The sequence below is a fragment of the Colias philodice genome, chromosome 3 (genome assembly GCF_061535455.1).
Source record: "Colias philodice isolate Cphi_HAF_F1 chromosome 3, ilColPhil1 Martin Lab GWU primary, whole genome shotgun sequence".
NCBI classification, from domain to species: Eukaryota; Metazoa; Arthropoda; class Insecta; order Lepidoptera; family Pieridae; genus Colias; species Colias philodice.
Window position 1 is genome coordinate 10,897,798 of NC_143088.1, and position 27,431 is coordinate 10,925,228.

General features: G+C 32.6%; 4 protein-coding genes across 6 annotated transcripts; 2 read left to right on the top strand and 2 right to left on the bottom strand.

Moving 5' to 3' along the window:
* Positions 1-58: 58 nt before the first annotated feature.
* Got1 (Glutamate oxaloacetate transaminase 1) lies at positions 59-8,151 on the bottom strand. Of its 3 annotated transcripts, none has more exons than XM_089714792.1 (10): positions 7,628-7,735; positions 7,312-7,419; positions 5,760-5,833; positions 5,195-5,303; positions 4,073-4,290; positions 3,607-3,757; positions 2,959-3,124; positions 2,557-2,628; positions 2,203-2,418; positions 59-205 (listed from the first exon to the last, which is right to left on the bottom strand). In XM_089714792.1, the coding sequence occupies exons 1-10, from the start codon at positions 7,653-7,655 to the stop codon at positions 184-186; spliced, it is 1,164 nt and encodes a 387-aa protein (XP_089570918.1). In that variant the 5' UTR covers positions 7,656-7,735; the 3' UTR covers positions 59-183. The 3 variants fall into 3 exon arrangements, with proteins under 3 accessions (XP_089570918.1, XP_089570916.1, XP_089570917.1); XM_089714790.1 differs by lacking the exon at positions 7,628-7,735 and adding an exon at positions 7,854-8,151 and having other exon boundaries at positions 60-205; XM_089714791.1 differs by lacking the exons at positions 59-205; positions 7,628-7,735 and adding an exon at positions 7,854-8,150 and having other exon boundaries at positions 1,277-2,418.
* Positions 8,152-12,692: 4,541 nt separating this feature from the next.
* On the top strand, positions 12,693-13,129 carry NdufA3 (NADH:ubiquinone oxidoreductase subunit A3). The gene has a single exon (XM_089714996.1). The coding sequence runs from the start codon at positions 12,831-12,833 to the stop codon at positions 13,056-13,058; it is 228 nt and encodes a 75-aa protein (XP_089571122.1). The 5' UTR covers positions 12,693-12,830; the 3' UTR covers positions 13,059-13,129.
* A 606-nt stretch (positions 13,130-13,735) lies between these two features.
* Positions 13,736-25,141, bottom strand: Gnf1 (germ line transcription factor 1). Its single transcript, XM_089714810.1, has 18 exons — positions 24,953-25,141; positions 24,612-24,713; positions 23,508-24,504; positions 23,016-23,125; positions 22,111-22,239; positions 21,374-21,746; positions 20,768-20,888; positions 20,229-20,356; positions 19,657-19,803; positions 19,039-19,122; positions 18,552-18,700; positions 17,755-17,949; positions 16,905-17,056; positions 16,443-16,551; positions 15,868-16,013; positions 15,150-15,363; positions 14,312-14,476; positions 13,736-13,913 (listed from the first exon to the last, which is right to left on the bottom strand). Exons 1-18 carry the CDS (start codon positions 24,959-24,961, stop codon positions 13,833-13,835), a joined length of 3,411 nt encoding a protein of 1,136 aa, XP_089570936.1. The 5' UTR covers positions 24,962-25,141; the 3' UTR covers positions 13,736-13,832.
* A 369-nt stretch (positions 25,142-25,510) lies between these two features.
* LOC149490020 (uncharacterized) lies at positions 25,511-27,421 on the top strand. The gene has a single exon (XM_089714997.1). The coding sequence runs from the start codon at positions 25,585-25,587 to the stop codon at positions 27,334-27,336; it is 1,752 nt and encodes a 583-aa protein (XP_089571123.1). The 5' UTR covers positions 25,511-25,584; the 3' UTR covers positions 27,337-27,421.
* Positions 27,422-27,431: the final 10 nt, after the last annotated feature.

Genomic DNA, 27,431 nt, shown 5'->3' on the forward strand with positions numbered 1-27,431 from the left:
GTGTTATAGTAAAAATCCAAAATGTTTAATAATATTTTTATTTCAAAAAATAAAAAGGAATGTAGTTATAAGTTATAACAATAAAATATAAATGATTCAAAATATAGTTTATAAAAAAATACTGGTAATCCATAATTTGGAAAATACTGCCACCGCTTTGAAAATATCCAAAAACCCAATCCTTTATAATTTTGACGTGTAGTCACTGCAACAAAATTATAACTTTTAGAAAGGTGCTTTTAACTTATTTACAAACTAATCTTACTAAAAAATTATACTAATTGTAATAAAAAAGTTTAGCCCGATGATCCAAACAAAAAACTCTTAGGGCGCTTTCAATTTATGTGTTTCGCGTCGGACGGCTACGGCGCCGGTACCGCGAACGCTTGCGGCGCCGCATAGCGTTTTGTATGAAAAAAGAAAATCGTCCGTGCGTCGTACGTCTAACGCACCGCTTCGGCACCGCAGCCGTCCGACACGAAACTCATAAACTGTCTCGCCCTAAAAGAGTTTTGTTTGGATCATCGGCATAGAATACATAATAAGTAGCTAAACGCTATCATCGGGCTAAAGTCAGAAACTACTGATTTGATTTTTTTTTGTTTTTTGATTTGATACCAAAGTAAGTCAATTAGGAGTGTTTAAATTTAACTTTTTAGATATTGCTCGTTTTATTTTTAAAAACTTATTGTTGCCATTTTACGCATTAGGTTACCTAAGTACTTTCGATATCAATTTAAAGTTTTTTGATATCTGCAATAGTTACGGAATAATCGCCTATGCACACTTAACGATTACACCCTGTATATATATGTATATAATGTAGCCTATAGCCTTCCTCGATAAAGGGGCTATCTAACAACGAAAGAATTTTTCAAATCGGGCCAGTAGTTCCTAAGATTAGCGCGTTCAAACAAACTCTTCAGCTTTATAATATAATTAGTATAGATTATAACTTTGAATAAATAATTTTTAAAAATTAATGTAAGGTTACTGGTGCGATTTGATGCTATCAGTTTATGAACCAAATAAAACAACCATATAAGGTCTTTAATATGTATATCAAATGTAGGTATTGTATGTGTGAGCATTCTTACACATTTTTTAGAAAAGGTAACTATGTCTTAATAAATTATGTAGTAAGATTTACTATAGTAATAATTAATATAACTGCGATTCCAGTTTCCACACCTGTATTAAAATTATATGACTACCCAATTTCACTTAATATGTTTAACCATGTTTATGAGGACGGTAAAAATAAATAAAACAAGAATTGTATCTGAGATTATATTTGCAACATTTCTTACAAGGAACTAAATAAAAAATACTACACAATCATATTATGCGTCTGGGAATTTGTAGATCACGAATTTATTATAAAAAATTCAAAAACTTAACACAAATTATATTTGAATGTTACAATAATACAGATTCATAGACGTTATACACCTAAATATAAACATAACATTTGATTACATTCAACACTGTATGATAGTTGATACAAATAAACTATTAAGGAACTCTAAATATTCACGTTTAATCATGCAGTAACTAAAAGCGCATAAATACTCGATTATTGTTATTAAATAACAAGAAAATATCCAGCTTTCATAAAAATATCGACCAAAAAGGTCCCTCACTTTAAATTGAACACGATTTCGTCCCTTGCGGCAGTGCAATAATCTCAAACCGAATTAAAAGAAAAAGTATCCAAATGGATAAAAATATAAACGTTAAAATGCTATATTAGAGTCTATACTATTTATAAGCGTTAAGGCAAGTGGGTTTAGTTCTATTTTCACACTATTCTCTTGTAGTTAAAAAACGTGTATATAAATAATAGCATCTATATTATGTTATATGTATATAGTTATAAAAATTGCTCTATTTCCGATATTAATTGCCTTTTATTAAAATAATAATCTCACTTAAAAGCTGATTGTGTGTGCGATCGTACAATTCAGCGTAAAGTAGCCGCCATAATAAATGCTGTCTGTCAAATTTCCCGCGCAATTTCAACCACAGATTACACAAACCGTACCCTACAACTACAGTTCTATTTTTAAACACTATTCGTTGTGTGACGTTCTTAAGAATACAGATAAAATAAAATCAACTGTGTTGCCCAATCCACATATTATAATACACAAATTGTACAATCACACAGACAAAATGAATATAATGATATAAAAGCATTACTCTTCAGCCGGGAACTTTGTGACGGCGTCGTTGATGGCCTTCGCTACGTATTGCACATTGCTTGGGTTAAGGCCACAGATGTTGATACGTCCGGACTTCAACAAATAAATGTGGTGTTCTTGTATGAGATATTCGCACTGTTTCTGTGTTAGACCCGTGTATGAGAAGAGGCCGATTTGTTTCACTATGTGGTCCCAGTTTCCTGGTGTGCCCAGTCTGAAAAAAATTGTAAAATTTATAGACTACTACTACAACATAGGTAATTTTCAGTTTTTGACAAGTGTTTGAAATTCATAATTAACATACTTAATTTATTTTTATTACTTATTCAAAATTAAATAATTCAACACGTACTTGATAAGCTCAGCACGAAGCGCTTCCCTCATCTGCATCACTCTAGCAGACATCATTTTGATGTGGTCTCTCCTGTAATGAAATACATAATATGTTTTTTAAATGATTATTATTGTTTAAGTCTATGTATTATATTCCGAATGTGAATAGGATGAAGACGGTTTCAAAGAGCATTATGGTTAGTGGAAGCGCGCCACTCGTCCCTCCCGCACCACCTGTCACCTGTCAAAACCTAAAGCTCGCCACTCGCCCCCCTGTCATAACTTAAAGCTCGACACTCCCTACCGCACCACCTGTCACCTGTCAAAACCTAAAGCTCACCACTCGCCCCCCTGTCAAGACGTAAAGCTCACCACTCGCCCACCTGTCACTGTCACTCGCCACCTAAAGCCCGCCACTCACCACTCGTCAAACAGCTTGGCATCAGCGAGCACGTTGGCCACAACCCTCGCCCCGTGCGCCGGCGGGTTGGAGTACGAGCCGCGCACCACCCACGTGAGCTGCGACTTCATCGCGGGGATCAGTTTGGCGTCCGATACTACGAAGGCTAGGTTGCCGACACGCTCGTCTGGAATCAAAAATAATTAGCAATAAATTATTTGTTACAGAGTTCAATAGTAGGTACTATGAATAGGAAATCTACTGAACCCGCATCCTATTTAAAAAATTGGTTGTCTGTAAAGTCTGTTTACTGACGACAGTTGAACGTGACAACGTCTGATTGTGTTCCTTTGTCGCTCGTTCCGCGCTCTCGCTTGCACATCAAGCCTTACATGGAACGCCTCAGAGCGAGGTAACGCCGCATGAGTCATGTTTTTTCGTGCGTGCAGCCGGCTCTATCGAATTATAAGACGTTGTCACGTCAAAAGAAATACATCAATTAAGGTAAGGTTGTTTTTACGTTTAGTAAAAAATACAGTAACATTTACTTGAAATGGTCATAAAAAATACTGGTAGGAAAAAAAATATATTAATTCTGTGGAATTAAAAATATTTTTTTCCTATCGAATTATGTGTAATTCGCACAAATCTAGCCCCTATCGCACTCACTATAGAGCCCAAAGTTCTTCGCGTACGACTGCGAGCACACGAGCTCGAAGCCGCGCTTCACGAAGTATCGCACCGCCCACGCGTCCCGCTCGAGGTCACCAGATGCGAAGCCCTGGTACGCACTGTCGAAGAACGGGAACAATTTGCGTTCCTGGACAAAAAGAACAGTATTAAATCCAAATTCGAAACAAAAAATCCAATTCAAAACAATTTTCAAAACTCTATTCATGGTATGAAATTTGAACATCGTAATTAGAACGCAAATTATGTGTGTGAATGGATGTTTTATTTTGTGATATCTTTATAAAAAATTATGTACAAACAAATAACAAATCTCCACTTTCCGACAATTTATAAAATGACAATAAAATCACCCGGTTTATCAAGAAAAACATTGCTCGGAATCGAGCATTGAACATTATTTTTTTAACAATAACTTTATTAATGTTTACCAAGCACAACAAACCTGCATAACATCAGCGATCTTGATCCACTGCTCTTGCGTGGGATCAATGCCGGTCGGGTTGTGTGCGCACGCGTGCAGTATGACCACTGAGTTCTCGGGCGCCTTCTGTAGATCCTCGATCATTCCATCAAAGTCGATCGCCAGAGTTTTGGGATTCCAATAGCGGTAAGTGCGTGGTGACGTGAAGCCAGAGTTCACGAATACCAAGTGATGGTTTTCTAAAAAATAATTTTTAACACACTTATTAGCTTCAGCTGTCTGTTTGTATGTAGCTGAGATTTTTATATGTAACCAAATCGAACCGACTCCTTTAGCATCGATTTTGACCCACTTTAAAGGGACAGTTAAAAAATACAGCGTGTGTGCCGAGCATACTAGTCAGAAGTGAAACTTCTTTGGTAAGATTCAAAGATACCAAAATCGTCGCCTTACTCCATGACATGAAGGTATTGCCATGACGCGACCTTGAAATTTTACTCTCAACGCGCCTAAAGAAGTTAATAGATAGGGGTTACTCGAGGAAGTTTTAACCATATATTTATACCAAATTAATTTGGCAATAAGCAATTTATTTAAAACAAAGCGGGTGAAGGTGCGGGCGGAAAACCAAAATTACATTATTGATTGATATTTTTTTTTTAAATCGCTTTCACGTTACAACGTGGGTGATTTATTTTTGATAAAGAAACAAATAATTGCACAGTTTCCAAAATTCTAAACAACTGTCTTTTATTTAATTTTATACGGTGACTATTTGTACCTATAGATCTTAAATTTGTACTTATAGATAACGATTTTATCTACAAAATTATTGTTTCCACCAGACATCTTAAATTAACGTAATTTTTGTACATATCAGTGGGTAATATCTCAACACAAAATGAGTCAATCGAAAGCTGATAACAAAAGCCATAACTTTTTCTATTTCACAATTTAATTAAGGCATTTATTATCATTTAAGTGTTCTGTAATTAAAGCGTAACCTGAACATAAATTATATCTTTATTTAGAACTTTATTTAGGCATATATTAATACTTTTAAACTCTCTATGGATTATTATATTACTGACAAATTTATCAGTACATCATTTATATTTTACATATTTAATTAATCGTGCTCACCCCATGTTGGACTCGAGTAGTAGAATGTTGTGTATTTAAGGTGCTTGTTCAAAAATTCCGCACCAACTCTTAAACTTCCCGTTCCTGACAATGTTTGGACACCAAAAGCCTGTAATAAACATATTATTAACACATTATCCACTCTTCTTAGTTACTCATAAATAATGTATGTGACCACTGATGAAATAACACAATATATTTTTAGTAGGTAGTTCTTGAGATAATCCGTATCAAAACAAACTAACAGGCTTATTTATCGTAAGAGTAGATAATAAGAGAAATTGTATAAATAAAAAAACATTGTATTTTAATCTATCTTAATAAATATTTAGATTACACTACATAAGTACAAACAAATAAAAGATTAATAAAATAAAAAATATTTTCACAACATAGTATAAAACACAGTCGCTATCAATGTCTATTCATCCCTATGTTTGTTTCAATCTTTTAAATGCAACGGATTTTATGGTGGTTTTCGAAGAAGGTTTCAGTATGCAATAATTTGTGAAGTTTTCTTCAAAAGAACTTTCTAGCGCAGAAGGCTAGTTAATTATAAACTTACTCTTCCTTCAGCCAAAGCCGGACTGTCTTCACCTAACAGCATAGAAACTGACAAGTTGCTGAATTGTTCAAGGCCTGCAATAAAAATTATTAGATAATATAAACTAATACTTTTGGTATAACAAATCAGTAGGTAATATAGAAAAGGTTTTGGTACAATACTGCACAATGCTGGTATTTATTATAATTTATTTGTACTAAAAAAATAACTCATTAATTTTCTCACAAATTTGCAGCTATTTGTCCTATGGCCAAAATTTTTGTAATAAAAGGGAACACTGATTTACATAATACATACATACATACCTACAACTTACCGGGTGTAATTGTTAAGCGTGCGCAGAGTGCAGACGATTATTCCGTAACTATTACAGATATTAAAAAAACTTTAAACTGATATTTTGATATCTGCAATAGTTACGGAAAAATCGCCTGTGCACACTTAACGATTACACCCTGTATACTTATAACAATAATATTATTTATTATATATCACATAATAGTAAAGAGACAATACTTAAATACAGTAAATAAGTTTCATCATTAATAATATATATGTTTAATAACATCCATTCACATGTATGTGAAGTATTTTTCAAGGTTGTCTTATATTTACTATACAGACATTGCATAAGATACTACAAGGGTATTTTAACAAAAAGAGTGTGTGTCGAGCACACGTGTCAGAAGTAAAACTTCTTTGGCAAGATAAGATACCAAAATCGCCGCAAACGCGCCTAAAGAAGTTTCACTTCAAAATTTATAGATTCCCCACTTTACATTGAAGATTTTAAATTATTTTATCCATATCTTATCTTATGAATATTCTAAGAACACAAACATTTTATGTGCTTGTTAAGTAGTTTTTAATAATACAATCTAAATTACATATTAAAAATTCTTCTATGACTAAATGGACGCTCATCAAGAATCAGAGCTAAAATTTAAATTCTGAATTCATACCATCCAAAATAAGTATTTGTCATAAATATTCACAATATGATTCTTTGCAATTTAAATTTAAATAAACTAAGAAAAAAACAATGATAACAAGTTGTCTTATATAAAAAAAAACCTTTGCTTATCAACTGTAGGAAAAATATTACATATTTAAAAAATTATTATGGTGTTATGTCATTGTGAATAGATAACATATCTATTTGGAGATTGATAGTAAACTGGTCATTTTAAGGGGTAAGAAAAAGATATTACATAAATAATTTTTAATCTTAAAGATAGATTAACACATTTATAGGTTAATCAGTGCAATATAAAACTTATTGTATTTTCTGATAAGATATTCCTACTAATGTTTGTTAAGAAAGTGTGTGCCATTTCCATTCTATTACACTAATACTGAATTATTTTTGTATTAATACTTTTGAAAACTATTTTTTTTCCATTAATATAAGTTTAAAGGGAAAGAATTTATAACTTCCAAAATTTAAAAAATCAGCACAACTTTTCCATGCTTCAATCACAATTAAGAATATTAATTCAATAGTTTTACAGTCAATCTACTTAACAGAAACTTGTAATTAACAAATTCTTACCAAGTACAGGCAGGTATTCATGGAGCAGAGTTTCATCAGCCGCCATCTGTTTTTCCATTTTACGCACAACTGGCAATACCCAGGGTTTTCCATTTTCATCTCTGTATGCTGTAAAGTTGTGAAAAATTCAATAACAGGTTAAATAATGAAAAAAGAGATCAATAATGTATAATTAAAAAAAAATAGGTGATATAAAATAGAATATCCTTTCAAATACATTGAGCTATCCAATATTTATAGTACAATCAAAATAAGTTTATTTTTAACACAAGTCAGCCAACTCGATCTTGAACCTTAGCAATAGTCAAAAATATACTTTTGTTTACAATATTTTGGCACATCATCAAGATTGATCACCGGCAAACAATATACAATTTTTACGTTTCGTATTTTTTTTATTTACATCCCCTTTCGCTTTCCGATAGGTTGCAATGCCGGTATCCTGATATAACAACAATTATTATTACATAATAACATTTGTTATGTAGCATTGTTCCAAACATTGCGGGCAAAAAATATACTTAACTAATTGTTACACTTACCGCCAACTCCCAGATTCACTTTATTTTTATTTGTGTCGTCGGCACATAATTTATTTAGCAGAAACACCTCAATCGGTGGCCCCTGCTCGACAACCGCGAAACGTGAACTCATTGTTATTATTTTATTATTTAAAACACAACCAAGTTAGCCAACACACCGACACAGAGTGATTTAATCAATCGATACTGAAATGCTCTTATTTAATATATTTTTTATCACAAAAAATACTTTTATCAGTAGATTTCACCAATATGACCTTTCACAAAAACAATGTCATTTGCGTCACTGTCAATTACATCTATGTCAAGACGTGACAGTCGACACTCGACTGTGATCATCCCCACAGAGCAAGTAATATATCATCCCCATGTCGAGCTTCGATACATGGTTGCATGAAATTATTTTGTGTATTTATTTTGTACATTCTTATTTTACTTATCTCAGCTACCTACAATCTACATATCTTAATCACACAACTGATATAATAATAATTAGTCTTTGTCATTTCCTTAGATTACAAAATAAAAGACAGATGGAGCGTTGCCGAACTAAACCGAATAATTTATCGTCATTTCCATAAAGCTATGTGTGCTGTCATTTCGCCGTTGCACTGTACGTACACGGTGCTTCTGTGTGGGTGTTATGTTACCAGATATTGAAAATTTTCCCAAAATTTTCCCCGACTACGGAAGAAAGAGGGTTATGTTTTTCGAGTGTAGGTATGTATGTATAATATTTCTTTAACACGCCCTGCAGTATAAACTGTTGGATCGATTTTGAGTTGTGACTTATGAGGTGTCATTGCAATCATCTGAATTATGATGGTAGCTGTGGTGGTAGTGACGTAGGCTACATAAATTATTAGCAGTCATGTTTTAATTTTTATTTTAATATAAATTCGGGTTTTTGATATTATTTTATAATATTGTAAAAAATATTTTATCACCTATCTACTAAAGTTATACATGGACAAAATAATTTTATTCAATTTTTATTAAATAAATTACATTAAAAAAAGTTTTTATTTTTCAAAACATATGAATGCGAATAGCGGTAGGTAGTTTTTAGCCGAGAATGCGGGACATTTTATTTTCATCATATCCATCATGTGTTCACATGAATTAAATCGCAAGCGAAAACGACGCTTTTTATAAAAGTAACAAAAAAATGTATAATGCTTTTTAAAATAATCTAATAATGACCATGAACTTTTATTGCACTATACAAATAATCACATTCACGATCGAAAAATCCAACAGCACTACCCCGAATATCTTTTAACCATTTTACCCCTAAAAATGGCAAATTCATTTTCAAAATACTGGCAGCATACGTTGAAGTTTTGAATTCCTTCGTATTTGTAAAATTATTATTTGTATACAAAATTAAATAAGCCAAATAATCTACAGAAAATCTGTAAAACGATGTTTTATCTTTTTGTTTGTTTTCGGGAACAAGTTTTACAGCGTTTTAATATCACAAGACAGCATTTTTTTACTAAAATATCAAACCCTTTTTGACGTATTGCATGACACTAGAATCGCTATAGCACTAGCGGAGGAACGTATTCGTTTTTGATTTCGTATTTTCTTTGACAAGGGCGATGAATGATTGACATGCTCCATCTGTATTTTATTTTGTAATCTAAGGTCATTTCTATCAATTTAGAAGCAAGGAATTTACTCTCCTTTCCATACAATAAAATATTATTATTACACGCTAGAGGTCCGCCCCGACTTCGCCCGTGGTACAGGCATATGTACAATATACATGTTTACGTTTTCTCTCCATAAGAACCATCCTCGTACTTCAAGGAGTATTATAAAAAAAGAATTAACGAAATCGGTTTAGCTGTTCTCGAGTTTTAGGCTTAGCAACAAATTTGGCGATTCATCATATTTTTTTCATTTATGATTACTCTTCTCGACTACCTGTTGGCTGTTGTGTCATTATAATATAGTTCAAACTTCAGACAGCCTCATCAGGTTCAGACTGAGATTTTAGAGTTCGATCTACACACAAGTTCAATTATTCAGACTGAAATTTATTGAGCTCGCGCTACAAAGATAAAATCCTACACATTTTTATTAAAATCATGTCAGGTTTGAAATTTAATTACAAGCTTTATTTTAATGTATTGGTTACTCGTTAAATTATTACAACAATCAAAAGTTAGTTTTTAAAAACGTTATTTTATTAAATTTATTAATACCAATGAATGGTGCATTTTACACGCAAAAAGAAAGCAATGAATGGAAGTACACAATAGCGCAATAATACACAGATATTTAATAACTAAAGTCTAAACCATGACGTCTAAACCTAGAAACAATTTAGTACTGAGTATACACTGGGTTTCTCAAGCGACCAACTCTATGATCCTCTGGCCTCATGATCGTATAAATATTCTTATATTCCCGACTTTCTCCATTGTCCTTGTTATACTTGTGGAGGCCATATAAACCCATGCCAATTCCTATAAAACCCATTATTGTGGAACACATAACCGCCGGAATTTCCCAAAAGCCTTGCTTGATGAGGCCTACCAAAGATTTGCCGAAGTTCACTTGATGTCCAATAGTGGGAGGCTCTGGCATTTTATCAAGTTGCGCTTTTTAAATTCAACAATGATAAAATCTATATTATATAAAATATTAGAAAGCTGTTTGATAGCTTCAATCAATGTTGTCTGCGTCAAAAAAATTTACTGTCGTTGGATATGATTGCAAAGTTATTAAAATTTAAAACCTTTTTTTGTAGGTAATTACTTAGGTACCTATATTCGAATGCACTTGTTGGGTACTTAATTGAGATACGAAGAAATAAACCTGTTTATCGCATTGCAGCTCAAAAGCTGAAAGTTGAAACCTGTGGTTGAAACCTTTTTTCAATGCTGACTTTATATTTTATGATTTAATCAATTCACAATAAACCATATTCTAACCTTAAAAGCTAAATAATACTGTAGGTAATATTTTTGGTTTATTGTTTACTTATTCGAGAATTTATATATGTTCTGTGGATGATATTATGAGAATTTATTACTCTTTATGATATATATAACATCAAAAATTTTAAGTATTATCCATCATTATAATCTTCATACCTACTATTTTCGATATTTTGTGTGAAAAATTACTTGTTATTTTTGATAATATTATTAAGTGACAGCTAACCTTTAAGGTTAACTTTTTTAATTAATAACATTAACGAGCAATAACGTATCTACATAACATAATATTAGAAATCTATGTTTCATTTCGAAATTCAAACAGTTTCATTTTTCAGGACATTTCACATGTTGCCGCAACTTTCGAACATTGCCAATAGATGTCGTTACAGTGGGGTTATACAATTCAGACTCGCGCTATCGTTATTCTTTCCCAATATCATATAATATTTCCCTAACCTAGCTCAAGTTGACAAACAGACAAATTAATTATACTAGCTTTGCCCGCGACTTCGTTTCGCGTATTTTTGAAGCCTAAACCCCGGGTTAAACCGGTTCAGTTAGGCTATAAAATTAACTTGTAAACATTCTTGTAAAGTTGTAAATTAAAATTGTAATTATGAATTTTTAATATAATATAATATTATTAATTAAAATACATAATATTATGAAATTGAAATAGCAGTATTTTATAGTTATTTAAAATAATGAGATTATAAAATATAAATTTAAATGTAGGTAATTTAAATAAAAGGCCGCCGTTTGTTACAATGTATCCTAGATTAAGTCTCAATTTGTAATTTTTAAGAGCAATAAAGTAATAAATAATATTGCCATTTTTCTCCACGACTTTTAGATTTTTTTTCAGTTTACGTAATAATATTGAATAATTACAACGAAAGCCCGGGTAATTAATACATGCTTTGATGTTTCACAAGTCACATTATAATATCAGCCAAAGTCACAGATTAAGCATTTAATAAAAAATATATCCCGCGTCGTTAGTTTTTGTCACAAATTACTCAACTTACTACGTAAGTTTTATCAGTTTTGTCTTGTATCTAGTCCGAAAAAGGAAACAAGAGGTTACAGTTTATGAAACGTATGCGGAGTAAAGGCAGTATATATTGATGTGGTTGAGTTTGTAAAATTCGTAAACCAAAAGCTGCAATGCTAATATAATTTATTATGACTGACATGATTTTCTTATTTAAGACTGGTTGTTCAGCAGGTTTAGAATTACATTATGATTAAAGTCAGAGCTATTAAAAAAGGCAAATTATTAGCATTTATCCCGCCATTATCTGAAGAGCTCTGTCTATAGAGCTTCTACTAGCGGCTAGCCCATCCTTTTCAAGGAGTAAAAAAAATAAACAAAGGTGTGGTGATACCAATGTCGGCGTCCCTTGCACACAGTTCTCACGTCTCAAGTTATCTTTGTACCAAATTTTATCCAAATTGGTTCAGTGGTTGAGGCGTAAAGAAGAGAGAGACAGTGTCACTTTTGCATGTATTTTAAAATAATGCTTATGTATTGAGCTAGGATTAGATATGTGTTCGTCAACTGGTTGAATCTGCTATTTGATTAAATTACTAGCGAAAATAATGAATGACGACTTGTGATGAAGACATATATTTTATTAACTAATTGAATGACCAAGCCCAACGTTGTCAAGCGTTACCTGTGGCGTCACTCAATGTCCAACTATTTACTTTTTTGCAAAGTTCGCAGTTCTGTTAATATTATGTATTTTATGTTTGAGAAATTTCGGTTTACCTAACAAGTAATGACAAAATACTATTTTACGACGAGATAGTATGATTTCGGAATGCAGATGTTTAGAAATTGAACGCAACGTAACTATAACAATTTGATAATTGACATTTGACAGTGACAATTCTTATCAAATTCATTAAAATTTAGAATTCGATCTTCGATTTTCGAAATAAAACTGAGCAAAATAACCTGCTCAGACTGTGTGTGTTATTTCATTTATTTCCGATTGAATAGTTTTATGTCCTAAATATGGCCACGCCAGCAGCCAGAAGAACCTTAGGGCAATTGTTTAAACAAGGCTATGATGAGATCCCCGAAATTTATGCATCCACTGTGATGGGTCTCATTGGTATCGGTCTAGGATGCGCTGGTCTTTATAGATACAATAAAAACGATGGTGATAATCGGAGATACAAACAACTTTATACAATCATGAGACCAGATGACCCCCGAGTAAAGAAAATTATAAGGGATTGAGCGTTTTTAAAACTACGATAAAGTTAGATGCAATTATGTAACATACAATAAAAATAGTGCTGTGCATTCAATGGTGTTTGTTATTTACCTTTATAGCTGTTCCCTGTACATAATATGTAAATTTTAGATACGGAATATGTGTGTTAAGTATTCTATGGAATTAAAGATTGTTGATTGCAGACAGGCCGGAGGATATTTCAAATATTTATTTTAAAGGGTGTCTTTAATGCATTAAACCCTGATAATATTAAAAATTAATTATACTTTTCATTATTGTCAATAGTTACATACTAATCAGTGATCATGTTATATTTCTTTCGATATAGGTAATATATTTTCATAAAAAAATATATATATTTACCATAAAATATAGATAAAAGTTACATAATTGTCATTAATGTGTATTGGCCATGATTTAAAATGCAACTGTAAAAATCAACAATAATGTACATAAAATACATTTTCAACACAATATTTTTAGTAGTAATCTTATATATAAAAATGAATCGCAAAATGTGTTGGTAAGCGCATAACTCTAGAACGGCTGAACCGATTTCGATAATTCTTTTCTTATTATATTCCTTGAAGTACGAGGATGGTTCTTATGTAGAGAAAACGTAAACATGTACCACGGGCGAAGCCGGGGCGGACCGCTAGTTTTAAATAAAACACAGTGAAATATTATCATTATTTATTCAGGTCCATTAACATTAACAAATTTAAGGGCATAATCACAGACATAATTATTAAAAATATAAATTTAAAATCAGAACATTATTTCTTTTTCTTTCCTTTACTTGATTGTCCTTTTTCTTTGCTTGTTGATGGCTTCTCTACATCTTTCGTCTTCTTTTTCTGGAAAAAAAATACAAAGTTTAGGTCAGAAGTTTATAAGAAAAAAAAATCCAAGTGAATTAATATTATAACACAAATCTTAAAAAATAAACTTCATATTTCGAGGGAAACCAACATCTAATTTCATGCATGATTATGCAGTTATTGTAAAAGAACCAGGTTTAAACACTACTTTGCCTCTGTACTGAAAAAGATACTTTATATTTTTACCCGTGTCTGGTTTCTTTTTGAAGTGATACTTCTTTAGGCGTGTTGAGAGTAAAATATCAAGGTCACGTCATGGCAATACCGTCACGACATGGAGTATGACGAAAATAGAAGTTTCACTTCTGTTTCACACTCTTTTTTTTGTTTTTAACTGTATTTTTTTTTTTTTTAATTTCTGAAGTTACTAGTACCTTAATAAGTGCATCATTCTCCGGATCACTATCCTGTTCCTCCTCATCATCATCAATCTCAAGCGAATCAGTGTCTTCCGTATGTTTGGCTCGTTTGATCGCTCCGGGCGCGTACGGGAGTGCGCTAGCTTGCTTGTTGTATGTGCGCGTCATTGCTGCTTTCACCTAGGGGAAAATAATAACTTGATATCGAGTTTTATAGCATTCAAATCCATACTTAATATTATAAATGCGAAAGTAACTCTGTCTGTCTGTCTGTTACTCAATCACGCCTTAACTACTGAACCAATTTGCATGAAATTTGGTGTAGAGATATTTTGATACCCGAGAAAGGACATAGGATAAGTTTTATCCCGGAAATCCTACGGGAACGGGTTTTTCTCTGAAAACGCGGGCGGAAAGCTAGTAATATAATATAAAAATGAAACCCGTTTTCCTAGGTCACGGCATCACGCGTGAACGGCTGAACCGATTTCGATAATTCTTTTTTTATTATATTCCTTGAAGTACGAGGATGGTTCTTATGTAGAGAAAACGTAAATATTTACCACGGGCGATGCCGGGGCGGACCGCTAGTTATTAATAATAAAAAAAAAACTAAAGTATGTATTTTTAGTTAACATAGACATAGTTAATTAAATATGCATTCTTAAAGATTTTTTTATTATTTTACGAGTAGTATTAGTAGTATTTTTATCTACATTTACATTTATTTTATCCTTAATTATTGAATTTTTCGAAATATACTACAAATATTTATACTATTTTTTAAGCTATAAGTAGGTACTGTATCTACTATAATTACTTTAGGTACTGTAGGTAATAGAATTAACCAAACCTTAGAATCGACCAAAACCATTGGATTCCTTTGTCCAGGCCACACGGACAGCTCCGTCAAGGAATCCAGGTCTTCCCTCAGCAGGTGATACTGTTCCAGCACTTGCAGTGACAGCTGGACGCCGTCCATCTTGTCTTTGATCAGCGGATCCAAAATGGCGTCGCGTATGTGTGGCGCGTAGTCCAGGAATATAGAGGATTTCGAACCGGATGTGCTGGAAGATTGTTAGGATTTAAATACAAGTATTTTTCGAGATGGATCTTTAGCATTATGTACTAGCTGTGCTTCGCGGTTTTAGCCGCATTGCTCCGCTCCTATTTTTCTTAGTGTGATGATATAGCCTTCCTCGATAAATGGGCTATCTAACACCGAAATAATTTTTCAAATCGGACCAGTAGTTCCTGAGATTAGCGCGTACAAACAAACAAACTCATCAGCTTTATAATATTAGTATAGATTATTTTGCTATGCAATCCAACTTAGAATAGGATTGACATACAGAGTTATCATATTATTTCAAACCGAGTAATAATAATCCAAGTTCAGTAATAACATTCGTATTTAAACACGCAATTATTCTTTTTCTTGTTTCAAGAGGTCAATCTTTTTGATTTCTTTTACTATTAAATCTGCTTTATATTACGAACGTAACTAAATCATTTGGTAAGACTACACGTATTAAAGACGAATCACTATAAATTCATACATAACCTATTACCTAAGTCTAGTATGTGCATGAATGCCCTGGGCAAGTCTCGCCATTTTGCCCGCGCGCGAGTTCTTCCCGAGCCAGCCGGGAAATTGTATTTGCCCCGCAACGTGCCCCGACATCACTTGCCCCGGGATTACTGAGCTGTACATTGCCTGCGAGTAATAAAGTATTATTTTTAAACGATTCTCATATGATTTAGTATTAAATTATTTAGATTTTAAATGGAAATATTGAAAATACCATTATAAAAAACACAACTTAAAATTACTAACTGATTTATATACATATATAACAAAATGAGTTTGACCAACTTATAAAATGGACACACAGTGATATGAAAATGTAAAAAGTTAATAAAAACATGTGCTGATTAAACTGATTTTCATGGTGCATCAATAAATTACTAAATATTGCCACTAGATAAGGTCGTATTTTTTTAACGAAAACATATTTTTTAACGAAAACATAATTATAACATTTAATATGTAAAGTAAAGTAAAAATTATCTCTTCGATCATCAAGATTACCAAAGAAATACTTAGGCTATATATAAAACTCTATAAATGGTAAAAATAACGTACCTGTATAGGCAAAAGACTCCAAGCCTGATTGCCCCGTATTCTCGCATCAACCATATCTCCTATACTAAGACTGTCAGCGGCTTTGCTTAACCTATCTAATACTTCTTTCCTGTAAAATTACAGACAATTATAATGTTAATTGATGATGTAAATGTTTGCATTATCTTATAATAATATTTTTTAGCCCAATACTGGTGTCAATAGGGAATATGCATGATTTTTTTTTATCCTATAGTTTACAACATCCTATAATTATGTACTAGAGGAAAAAAATAGAAGATGAAAAATAGAATTCACAAAAACGATACAGTCCAAATAATTTAAACGTCAATTTGTAAACGTCAAATTATACTTACTAAAAGTATAAAATAAAGTCACTTCACGCTGTCTGTATGATTTGTTAAGTTTCATACAAAGCAGGGAAAGCCAGGTCAGAAAGCTAGTAAGTAAAAAAAAACTTACTTGGGACAATGCGGTGCCACTTGCAAGTAGTTCTCTTGCACGAACAACGGCGCCAGGCTGTAGTCCGTGAAGAATAGATCGCTCCGATCGTTGAGGCTCATCGTTTTGTGTTCCTCCTGTGAGAACACCTTGCGTATCGCTTCCCATGGGCCCTGGTTGTTATATAATTATATTTTAATATATATATAAATCTCGTGTCACAATGTTTGTCCTCTATGGACTCCTAAACCACTTAACCGATTATAATAAGATTCGCACACCATGTGCAGTTCGATCCAACTTGAGAGATAGGATAGGTTTTATCCCGGAAATCCCACGGGAAAGGGAACTATGTGGGGTTTTCTCTGAAAACGCGGGTGAAGCCGCGGGTGGAAAGCTAGTAATATTATAAAATAAGTTTATGAGGATGGATTTACTCTATCACGCTAAAACATCTGATCGGAGCTTTAGGGAAATTTGTATAGATTGCAGCTACAGAATTATATTATGGTATGGCACGTAAGCCAGCTACAAGGTGAGTGCAACAGCAGTCGTAGATTAGATTGACAATTGCATTTAAAACAAAATGTTATATTTTGCAAATGTATGCTAAAATTATATATAATTTTCTTATACATATTATAAATGCGAATGTTTGCTTGTTTGTCGCAAGCAATCATAAGAATATATGATTTTTGTTTCAGGAGATGAAATGAGGCTAGAGGGTTATATAGGCTTTTTATTGCGGTAAACCATCTTAATTCTATGGGAATTTAATTTGTTTACGCGAGCGAGGCCTCAGGCAGTATGCTAGTGCCTCACACACGTTTCAACCCGACTTTTTTTTATTTTTGGCTGCTCAAAATCTTACCATTTTAATATCCTTCTTGACCTTCTGGGCCTCTTTCTGCAAGTGCTCCTTATCAGCCAGCTGAGGGTCCGCACTCCACACAGACAGTAAGTGTAAGGTCTGTCGGACATCTTGTCCAGCCGCTGTTATCAGTTGTGATAACACATCGCCTGGGATCTTGATGCCTTCCTTGAAGCAGACCGACATCATGGCCGCCTGGACGAGGGAAATTTTAGTATATAAAAATGAATCGCAAAATGTGTTGGTAAGCGCATAACTCGAGAACGGCTGAACCGATTTCGATAATTCTTTTTTATTATATTCCTTGAAGTACGAGGATGGTTCTTATGTAGAGAAAACGTAAATATGTACCACGGGCGAAGCCGGGGCGGACCGCTAGTTTTAGTATATAAATAGGAAGCAATATTTTATATAGTAGATAGAAGAATGCGAATGCGTATGATAGCAGGCGAAAATAATGATTGAGAAATCTAGCTGCAGATGCTGAATACAAGGCATTGATTTTCTTTTTAGTATTTCAAATTAAAATGTATGGAAAATTACATATGAACAATTCTATAGACAGATATTTGTATAGAATTAAAAATTATTGGTATTATATGGTAGAAAGTTAATTTATTGAACTGGCAGTGGCATGCGGATAAAATGCTATGAACATAGAAAGAAATTATTTAATTATAGTATAAAAAAGAAATTGATGCTATATGAGTCAGTCAATCTGTCATATAATTTTACATGAAAATTCAGTACAATAATATTCCTATTACCTACAAACATAACCAACATGAAATAAATACCTTAATCTGATCCACCCTCGGTCTACTGAACCTCAGATCGTAGCAGTAGTTAACTAAAGAGCGCATCTTTTCGCTGTTCCTGTCGTTGCACATGCATATAATTGGTACAGATGTTGATTTTATAAGCCCTATTAGTTCTTGGAGACCACCTGGAATCATATTCAATTTGTTTATTTATTAGTCTAACTTCGACAGATCCCACTACGTGATTCGCGACGATAAACATTTTCGACTTCAGAATCGTATATTAATCGAATATTATTGTGATATAAAGATTATGCTCTCAAATGCATAGTGAAAAATACGTTATAGACGTGTTTAGGTTAATTGAAATAAACAATAAAATATTTACAACAAATAATACCAACTATTTCATTAATAAATCTCTTTAATTGAGTAACTCGACTGTATTGATATTATCATTAATTATAAGCCATATAAATATATTAAACTTCATAAAATATGCTAATAATGATAAAATATATACCTCTATCCTCATTCCCCGCCATGCCATCTACTTCATCCATCACTAAAACATGTTTCTTGGTCACTGCTTGCTTGCCTGTTACGCCTGTAAAATATAACAATGATATGAAATATTTATTTATTTATGACTAGTTTTCCGCCCGCGGCTTCGTCTGCGCAGTCAAGAAAAACCCGCATAGTTCCCGTTCCCGTGGGATTTCCGGGATTGCGTCATTTTCCTTTTTCATCGTCCTTTCTCGGGTATCAAAATATCTCCATACCAAATTTTATGAAAATTGGTTCAATAGTTTAGGCGTGATTGGGTAACAGACAGACAGACAGAGTTACTTTCGCATTTATAATATGAGTATGGATTATCTTTTACAAATCCAAGTTACTCTGTATAATATCTTTTGTATTATGTTCTGGCTTGAATCCCTATATTGTTATTTTAATGATTATCCCAAATACCACAAGAGGACAAGCAACTTCAATTTTCTAAAGAGCAATGATTTGAATTATCCACGACTCTCAAACAACTACCTACTTTCTTATGGGTTTATTTTGCTTTTTTTACAAACTGGGATCTTCCATTATTCAATTTGACAAACCTATAAATTTTTATCATATTTAAAGTTACCTCTTGCATAACCAGACAGTGATGTGGTAGACAGTAGTTCCGTAATTTGCTCTTTAATAAGATTCTTGCTTCTCGTATCGGATGCGTTAAATTCCACTGTATCGAATCCTAACTCTTTGCATACAAGACTCACTGTTGTTGTTTTACCTGAAATAATTATTACAAAGATGTCATAAATAATAGTTATAACAATATACATGTCGGTTTGAGTGAATTATTTTTGTCTGCATAAATATTTTTAAATATTCCAATAGAAAAACTGGATGGAAACATATTACTTTTTCTTCTGTAAGTTTTTCTATCCATCCTTAAAATGCAAATAAACATATATCGTTGTTTGAATAAAAAATTTGGAATTTAGTATGTCTATTATATCCATTAAACATCATTTTCTAATTTGTAACAAATCATTTGTTGTAACAAAGAGTTTCAGTGAATGAAACTGTTTGTTACACTTTTTTTGGTGCCAAATAAAGACTATTGACTATTTAGATTAATTCTAAACACTTGAAAGTCGTAAAAAAGTAGTAAAGCATTATAACTATCTTTCAGAAAACTATAATAATACTTACCAACTCCCGGTGGTCCAGACAGCAAGGCAGCTTTATAAAACCCACCGTCGTCATTCTTGGCCCAAGGGTTTGGCTTTGCTAATTTCGCTTTTCTATTTATATACCATTTTGTTAACCAATTCATTAATCTGTTGACAATATGGACAGTTGATTCAAAATAGAAATGAAAAAATTATACTCTGTGTCATTCAGAAATAAATATAGCTGCCTATTGATGAAAAAAAGTTCTTATTAAGTTTATCCATCCCCATTCATATTATAAATGCGAAACTAATTCTGTATGTAATTAGTGTACCACAGAACAGTGCAGAATCTACAGTTTACTTAGTAAACAGTAAGCGTCTATTCAAAATATATGAAAAATGTGTCAATGCTTAATGTTAACCATGCCACTAGTAGACAATATGGCTATATACATATTAAAAATTGTTATGCTATTAATAATTAGCTCTGCAATTCAAAGAGTAACCTTTCGACACGAGTTAACGAAATATCTCTCGTTCGCGCTGGTTTTTTTAAATGTTCTTAATAGTACTTACTTTTTAACGTTACTAGCTTCCCCATGCTGTCCAATGATTTGCTTAATATTCGTCGGCTTATACTTGTCCACCCACATAAGTGATGGTGCTGCGTCTTTTATTGGAGATAATTTTACATCACCTAAAATTTATTTAAAAGTTTGTTAGAAAAAGTATATTTATGTAATCTCCATCACTTTTAAATATTTAGTTGATTACAGCTGACTTATTAAACAATAATTTTTCTGTGAACAAAGTTCTAGAGAAGAAAGTAGGTTGTTAGTTTTTACATATTGTTTGTATTTATTTGAAACTAGCGGTCCGCCCCGGCTTCGCCCGTGGTACATAATATTTACGTTTTCTCTACATAAGAACCATCCTCGTACTTCAAGGAATATAATAAAAAAAGAATTATCGAAATCGGTTCAGTCATTCTCGAGTTATGCGCTTACATACCAACACATATTGCGATTCATTTTTATATATAAGATAAAAACGTATTTAACATCACTATTACAATTCCTTGCTTTACATTGCACAGTTTTTTGCAAATATTAGAAAAAAAAAGTATGAAAGTATTTCAGAGAATGTGTACTTCTTTTAAAAATTAAGTTTACTTTTACTTACATGAATCATTTACAACTTTGTCCTCTTTTTTAACTGCTTCCACAGGCTTTTCTTTCTTAACTTTGGCACTACTTTCTTTTTTCGGCGACACTGACCTTTCCTTTTTAACATTAACTTGATTATCTTGAAAATAATTAGATTTAACATTATCTTTCAGTGATTTTTTAGATTTTCCATGATTGTCAATTTTAGCTTTGCTTTTATCTTTTTCGGTTTTAATTTTAGGTTTGATTTCATCTTTTTTTTCTTCACCATTTATCGATTTTTTGATCATTCTGAGGAATTGGTCTTCAGTGATTATTTTAATACCAAGGGACTCTGCTTTGGCTATTTTAGCGGGCCCGGCGTCATCACCCGCCAACACATGTGTTACCTATGAAATATATTATGAATAAATAAATTCATTCTTTATTATCCTTACAACATTAATAAAACTTAACATCATCATCACATTTAAAAAATTGGCAGTCTTATAGCTATGCAGCGATTTCTTCCGACAAGCAGACATACGGAGAGACATTTAATTAATATTCATTCATAAGGCATCATGAAATGTTAGCAAACTTATAAATAAAGGATATAAATTATTTTGTGTATTTATACTTTGTATTTATATTTATATTAACGGTTTCGCTATAAAACCTTCACAAACTGATAAACAATAAATATGATTTAAAACTCCAAATATATAATTATTAAGAAAGAGAAACATTATTATTTTCAAAAAATTATAATACCTTCTTGCTTATACCAGATTTGACAGTACCACCATATTTAGTTATAGCCTCAACAATTTCCTCCCTCTCAAATGAGTCCAATACTCCAGTAAGTAAAAATGCACAGTCCTTCAAGCAATTTGGTGCTCCCTGAAAAAAAAAGTATTATTTATTTTACTACGCATTTTACTATAGAAGTTTCTATTTATTAAATAAATCACAGTACAGACATAGTAATAATGAGCTGTTGTTTAAAAAGGTATTTAATATTCATTTTCATTTATACCTTAATTTAACTAGACTAATTTCTGGAGTAACATCTATACTAATATTATAAAGCTGAAGAGTTTGTTTGTTTGTTTGTTTGTTTGAACGCACTAATCTCGGGAACTACTGGTCCGATTTGAAAAATTCTTTCGGTGTTAGATAGCCCATTTATCGAGGAAGGTTATAGGCTATATTTCATCACGCTACGGGCAACAGGAGTGGAGCCACGGGGGTGAAACCGCGCGGAGCAGCTAGTTAATAATACAATCATTGGCAGAATTCTGCATAAACAAAATTGCCACTCATCAAAAAATTTATTTGAATCATACACAATATTGTAAAGATTCAATGTCATGAATCTAATGCCTTAACAAATATTTCTCAATTAGATGAAGCAAGCACCCTCTAGGAAGGCTTGTATTGACCAGTGCACAGAGCACATTTTACAACACAGCTTGGGATTCTATTTAATCTGTTTAAAATAAATAAGCCTTAAATTTAAACAAATATTGATGAGTGACCATAAGTCCAAATATGTACACAAGACTGAAATGCAGCAATGAGTTAAGGTTTATGTAATACTTAATGAAAAATATGTACTTCTAAAATTGTATGCTATTATGAAAGTAATAATTCTATATAACCAATATTTAACAAACCTCAGGCATTTCTTTGGATCCCAAGTTCTTTGGGCCAGCTCTGTGCAAGTACTTCTGGTATAAAGCAGCTGAGAGTCTTTTCCTTTCATGCCTTTCTTCATCGCTGAGAACTATAATTTAAATTACATGAATTAACCAACAGTTAATACCTTCATGTTACAAATTCTGTTATAATACTTAACAATAAATAGGGTATTATATTTTAGCAGTACAGTAGGTAAACCTAGTGGTGCAATTTTTAAATATAAATGTAAAAATTAAGAGGAAAAGTTTGTAATTATGTATGTATGTATGTATGGTTTTCACGCATAAACCTCTCAACCGATTTTGATGAAATTTGGCACGACAATCTTTAGACCCTGAGAAAGAATAGGCTACCTTTTATTGCGAAATATGTACCACGGGCGAAGCTGTGGCGGACCGCTAGTGTATCATAAATGTATGGAATGAATTTGAAATTTAAAATATCAATAAAACAGTAAGAGATCATACCAGATTCATTAAGGCTCATGTCATGTTTTTTCTTCTTGCTGCTTGTGTTGTGATCATCATCTTCAAGAAATTCACTCAATTCCCTTTTGTTACTTTTCTTATTTGATTTAAAATCATCATTTTGTTTGTCTGTTTCACTCTTGTTTAATACCTTGTCAACTTTATCATGATTCTTTAGAACTTTATCAGGTGTTTTGTCCTTTTCTTTAGGGCTTGATTTCTTTTTCTCTTCATCTTTTGACTTTTTACCATCAGTTACATCATCAGATTTATTTCCTTTAATTTTGTCATTGTTCTTTATATTCTTTACACTTGATTTAGGTAATTTATCATTTTCATTGTGTTTTGATTTCTCCTTGTCAATTTTAATGGTTTCTTTATGAGATTTGGCCGATTGATTGTCAGAAATTGTATCTTTTTGTGTATGAGAGTCTTTTTCTTTGTGGCTTTCTTTTTTAGATGATTTACCATTCACCACTTTGTCAGTTTTTGTTGTTTCCTTATGAAGTTTAGCTGATTTATTGTCAGAATCTTTTTCTTTTTGTGGATCACACTCCTTTTCTGAATTTGTTACTTTTTTGCATGATTTATCATCCACCTCTTTGCCAATTTTAGTTGTTTCTTTATGAGATTTGGCTGATTGATTGTCAGAATCTTTTTCTTTTTGTGGACCACAATCTATATCTGAATGGCCTTCTTTTTTGGGAGATTTACCATTCAGCTCAGGTGCATCAAGTTCAAGGAGACTTTTCTCAAATTCATCGTCGGAATGAATTCCAGTTTCTGTATTTTTCTTTGTTTTATCTTTTACAACTAAAGCCTCAGTTTTCTTTATTTTACCATTACCAAATAAGTCTGTGATTTGTACTTCTTTTAAAGTGGCTTTTGGACTCTTTTGATTCTTACTATGTGAAGTAGCTTCAGTTTTTTTCTTTTTAGGTGTAAATATTTCTTCATCTGAATCCTCTATAAGCCTCTTTTTTCGTGACAATTTTTTCTGTAAGAAATATTTAATATACATTTGTTTTAATACAACAATGTAAGCTTTATTTATTTAAATATTTTTTTGACAAAGATTTAGGAGGCAAGGAATAAATAACTCACTTTATTTTTTATTTGAACGTCTGGTGACTCTGGTATTTCATCGCTATCATCTTTTGCTTCTGTAGTTTGTTTCCTTATAACAGTGAAGTATGATCGAATACTCTGAAACGTTCAAACAAGAATTGATAATACAAAAAAAATATTTTCTGAAGCTTGGTTATATTTTTATATTTAAAACAGTGAAGTACGATCGAATACTCTGAAACGTTCAAACAAGAATTGATAATACAAAAAAAATATTTTCTGAAGCTTGGTTATATTTTTATATTTAAAATTTCAATTTATTTATTTGAATTCTATAACAATGCAATCAAAGAAGGTACATACAAACTTATTTTTACCTTAGACATTTTCGTTGGATAACTAAGCAATATTGAAAGAAGATAGCGTATAGTCAATCTTAGAGGAACAGCTGATCATAATTATTCTTTAAATTATTAAGCAAATAAGAACAAAAATGTGTTTACAATATCTTATAATATTAGTTTCAATTCAATATATTTGAAGCGCAATTTTGCGGTTAATTTTATTGACAAGTCAATGTCAACTGTCATTTTGGACTATTATGTCCTTATGTCAATTGTCAAAGCCTACAGAGTATAACGTCAAATATAATTCCTTTATACGCTAGTTTCATGTGATGACTTTATATTTAAATTCAGCAATACTAACCAAAATATGGCTGTATTAGTATATCGATACTGATTAAAGGTATAATATTATTTTTTTGTGTTGATTATAATTGAAACCGTATCTGACACGTTTTATCACGAAAACACGAATATAAAATATTTATTCGATAAATAATTTTGAAACTTAAAACTACCGTCACCTCCTTGTTTGGGATATGTAAATTGTTCTGTGGCAATTCTTTTCAACGATCTTTCATTAAACCTTCAAAGAGATAATTTTAAAGTTACATAGATTTCCAATTGTTTGATTACCCAAACATTATTCATGTATTTCCTATTCGATGTTTTATATTGCTTTAATTTCAATATTTATTGAAATAACAATATGTTCTCATGTAGGTAGCAGCCTGTTCAACAATCGCCTGACTAGAACCGACTGTTGGAGTGAAGATGACTTGGCAAAGTTACGAGCCCGGAAAATATTTGAACAGATGGTACCACCAAATGTGGCTCCAGATAAGATGGATACTAAATACATAAGAGACATATTAAGATATTTTCGAAAATCGTTATCCCTAGCAAATATTCCAGATGATAAACACACAGCTTCTTTATTAAAAGAAGCACTCGCTGATACCATTGGAGCTCACCTTAGAAGTGATATATTACCTACAGCTAGACTCGCTTATTACGCTGGCTTTATTCCCTATAGGAGCGTTAGGGAATTACATAGCTACTACGATAAAATAAAAGTTTTTCTGAATACTCAAGGATTAGGTTGGAAAAAACCAAAAAGAATACCGGATTTGAGTAATATCAAAGTTGATAAAATTCAAGTGGGTGTTGGAAAGTTTTTCGACCCGTGTAACTTTTTAGTTACGAAACGGGATACCAATTCTTGTATTCATTTACCGCCACCCAAGATTGACGATCACAACGAACCTTCTGCTATGGCGCTTCCGTTTAGGTCAAACGGGTTACTAAGTTTGACGTCACCGAAATCTGAAGATGTATTATTAAAATATTACACTACCGCATCTCGATGCCTTTTACGACGATCACCAGATACATGTCGGCATACCGATTTCGTTAGTTTTAATAATGAAATTTGGCACTGGATGAAACGCGACGTCGCTCCACATCTCGTAGATGAGAAATTGTACGCAGCATATGGGGGTGTTTTAAGAATAGCAGCTGCCGCTCAAAACTATGGAAAGGGGCTTTCACGGCGAAATCTTTTTGAATTTCAGGACGCTGAGGTGTCAAAATGGCAACCTTGGAAGAAGTTGAAAGATTCCTATGTTTATTTAAATACGGATTGGACCCCTTATATTTATATTATTTTCATTCTTCTCGTTGGGGTTGCTATATGTTTACTGCAACTGTTTTATAGCTATATTTTTGGTGACGATGATGCAGCAGGTTGCCACTGCAAGGGGCGACCTAGTAGATCGTCATGTAGCAAAGACGTCGCCTATGCAAATGTGGAATCAAATATTCCAGCAATGTTGCCTCGTCATAAAAATAACGTTTATTATTTGGAAGAACAGCGCACTAAACGTAGTGTAGGCTCGAAGATTAAAACTTCTTCCTTGAGTTCGTCAAAGACGCAACGAGTGTACGACTTAAACGAAAATAAAGAAAAATTGATGGATGTTATTTTGAGTGAAAACAGCGATTCCAGTGATGAATCGATAGCAACGAAAAATGGAGAACATAGCAACATAATTGATGTCGGTCGTGAGGATCGGGCGAAAAGCCCGCCAAAAATTGAAACGTCAGTTGATGAAGTGAAAGTTTTAAAGAGGGGTGCAAATGTTTGTCCCCAAATGTACTCTACGACGACGGCTACACGTTCTGTGACTTATCGCAATGAACACGCCACGGAATCTGTGTGGTCAGAATCAGATAGCAGTTCTTCAGAGCAAAGCGTGACGTCGGACAGTTCTAAATCGCGATGCAGGCGGTCCAGAAGCTCACGCGACTTGGCTTGGGCCAGACGAGTGGTCTCAAAGCATTCGCTACATGCCAAATCCACTTCTGCTACGGAATTAGATGTCACCTCGTTTACAACACCACCTTCGCGCCGTTGAAACTCGATTTTAAAATGATTTTTATTTGATTACATATATTTTATTTTTATTTTATAAGATATGTTGACTTCAGTTAAGAATGTGTAATGCTAATA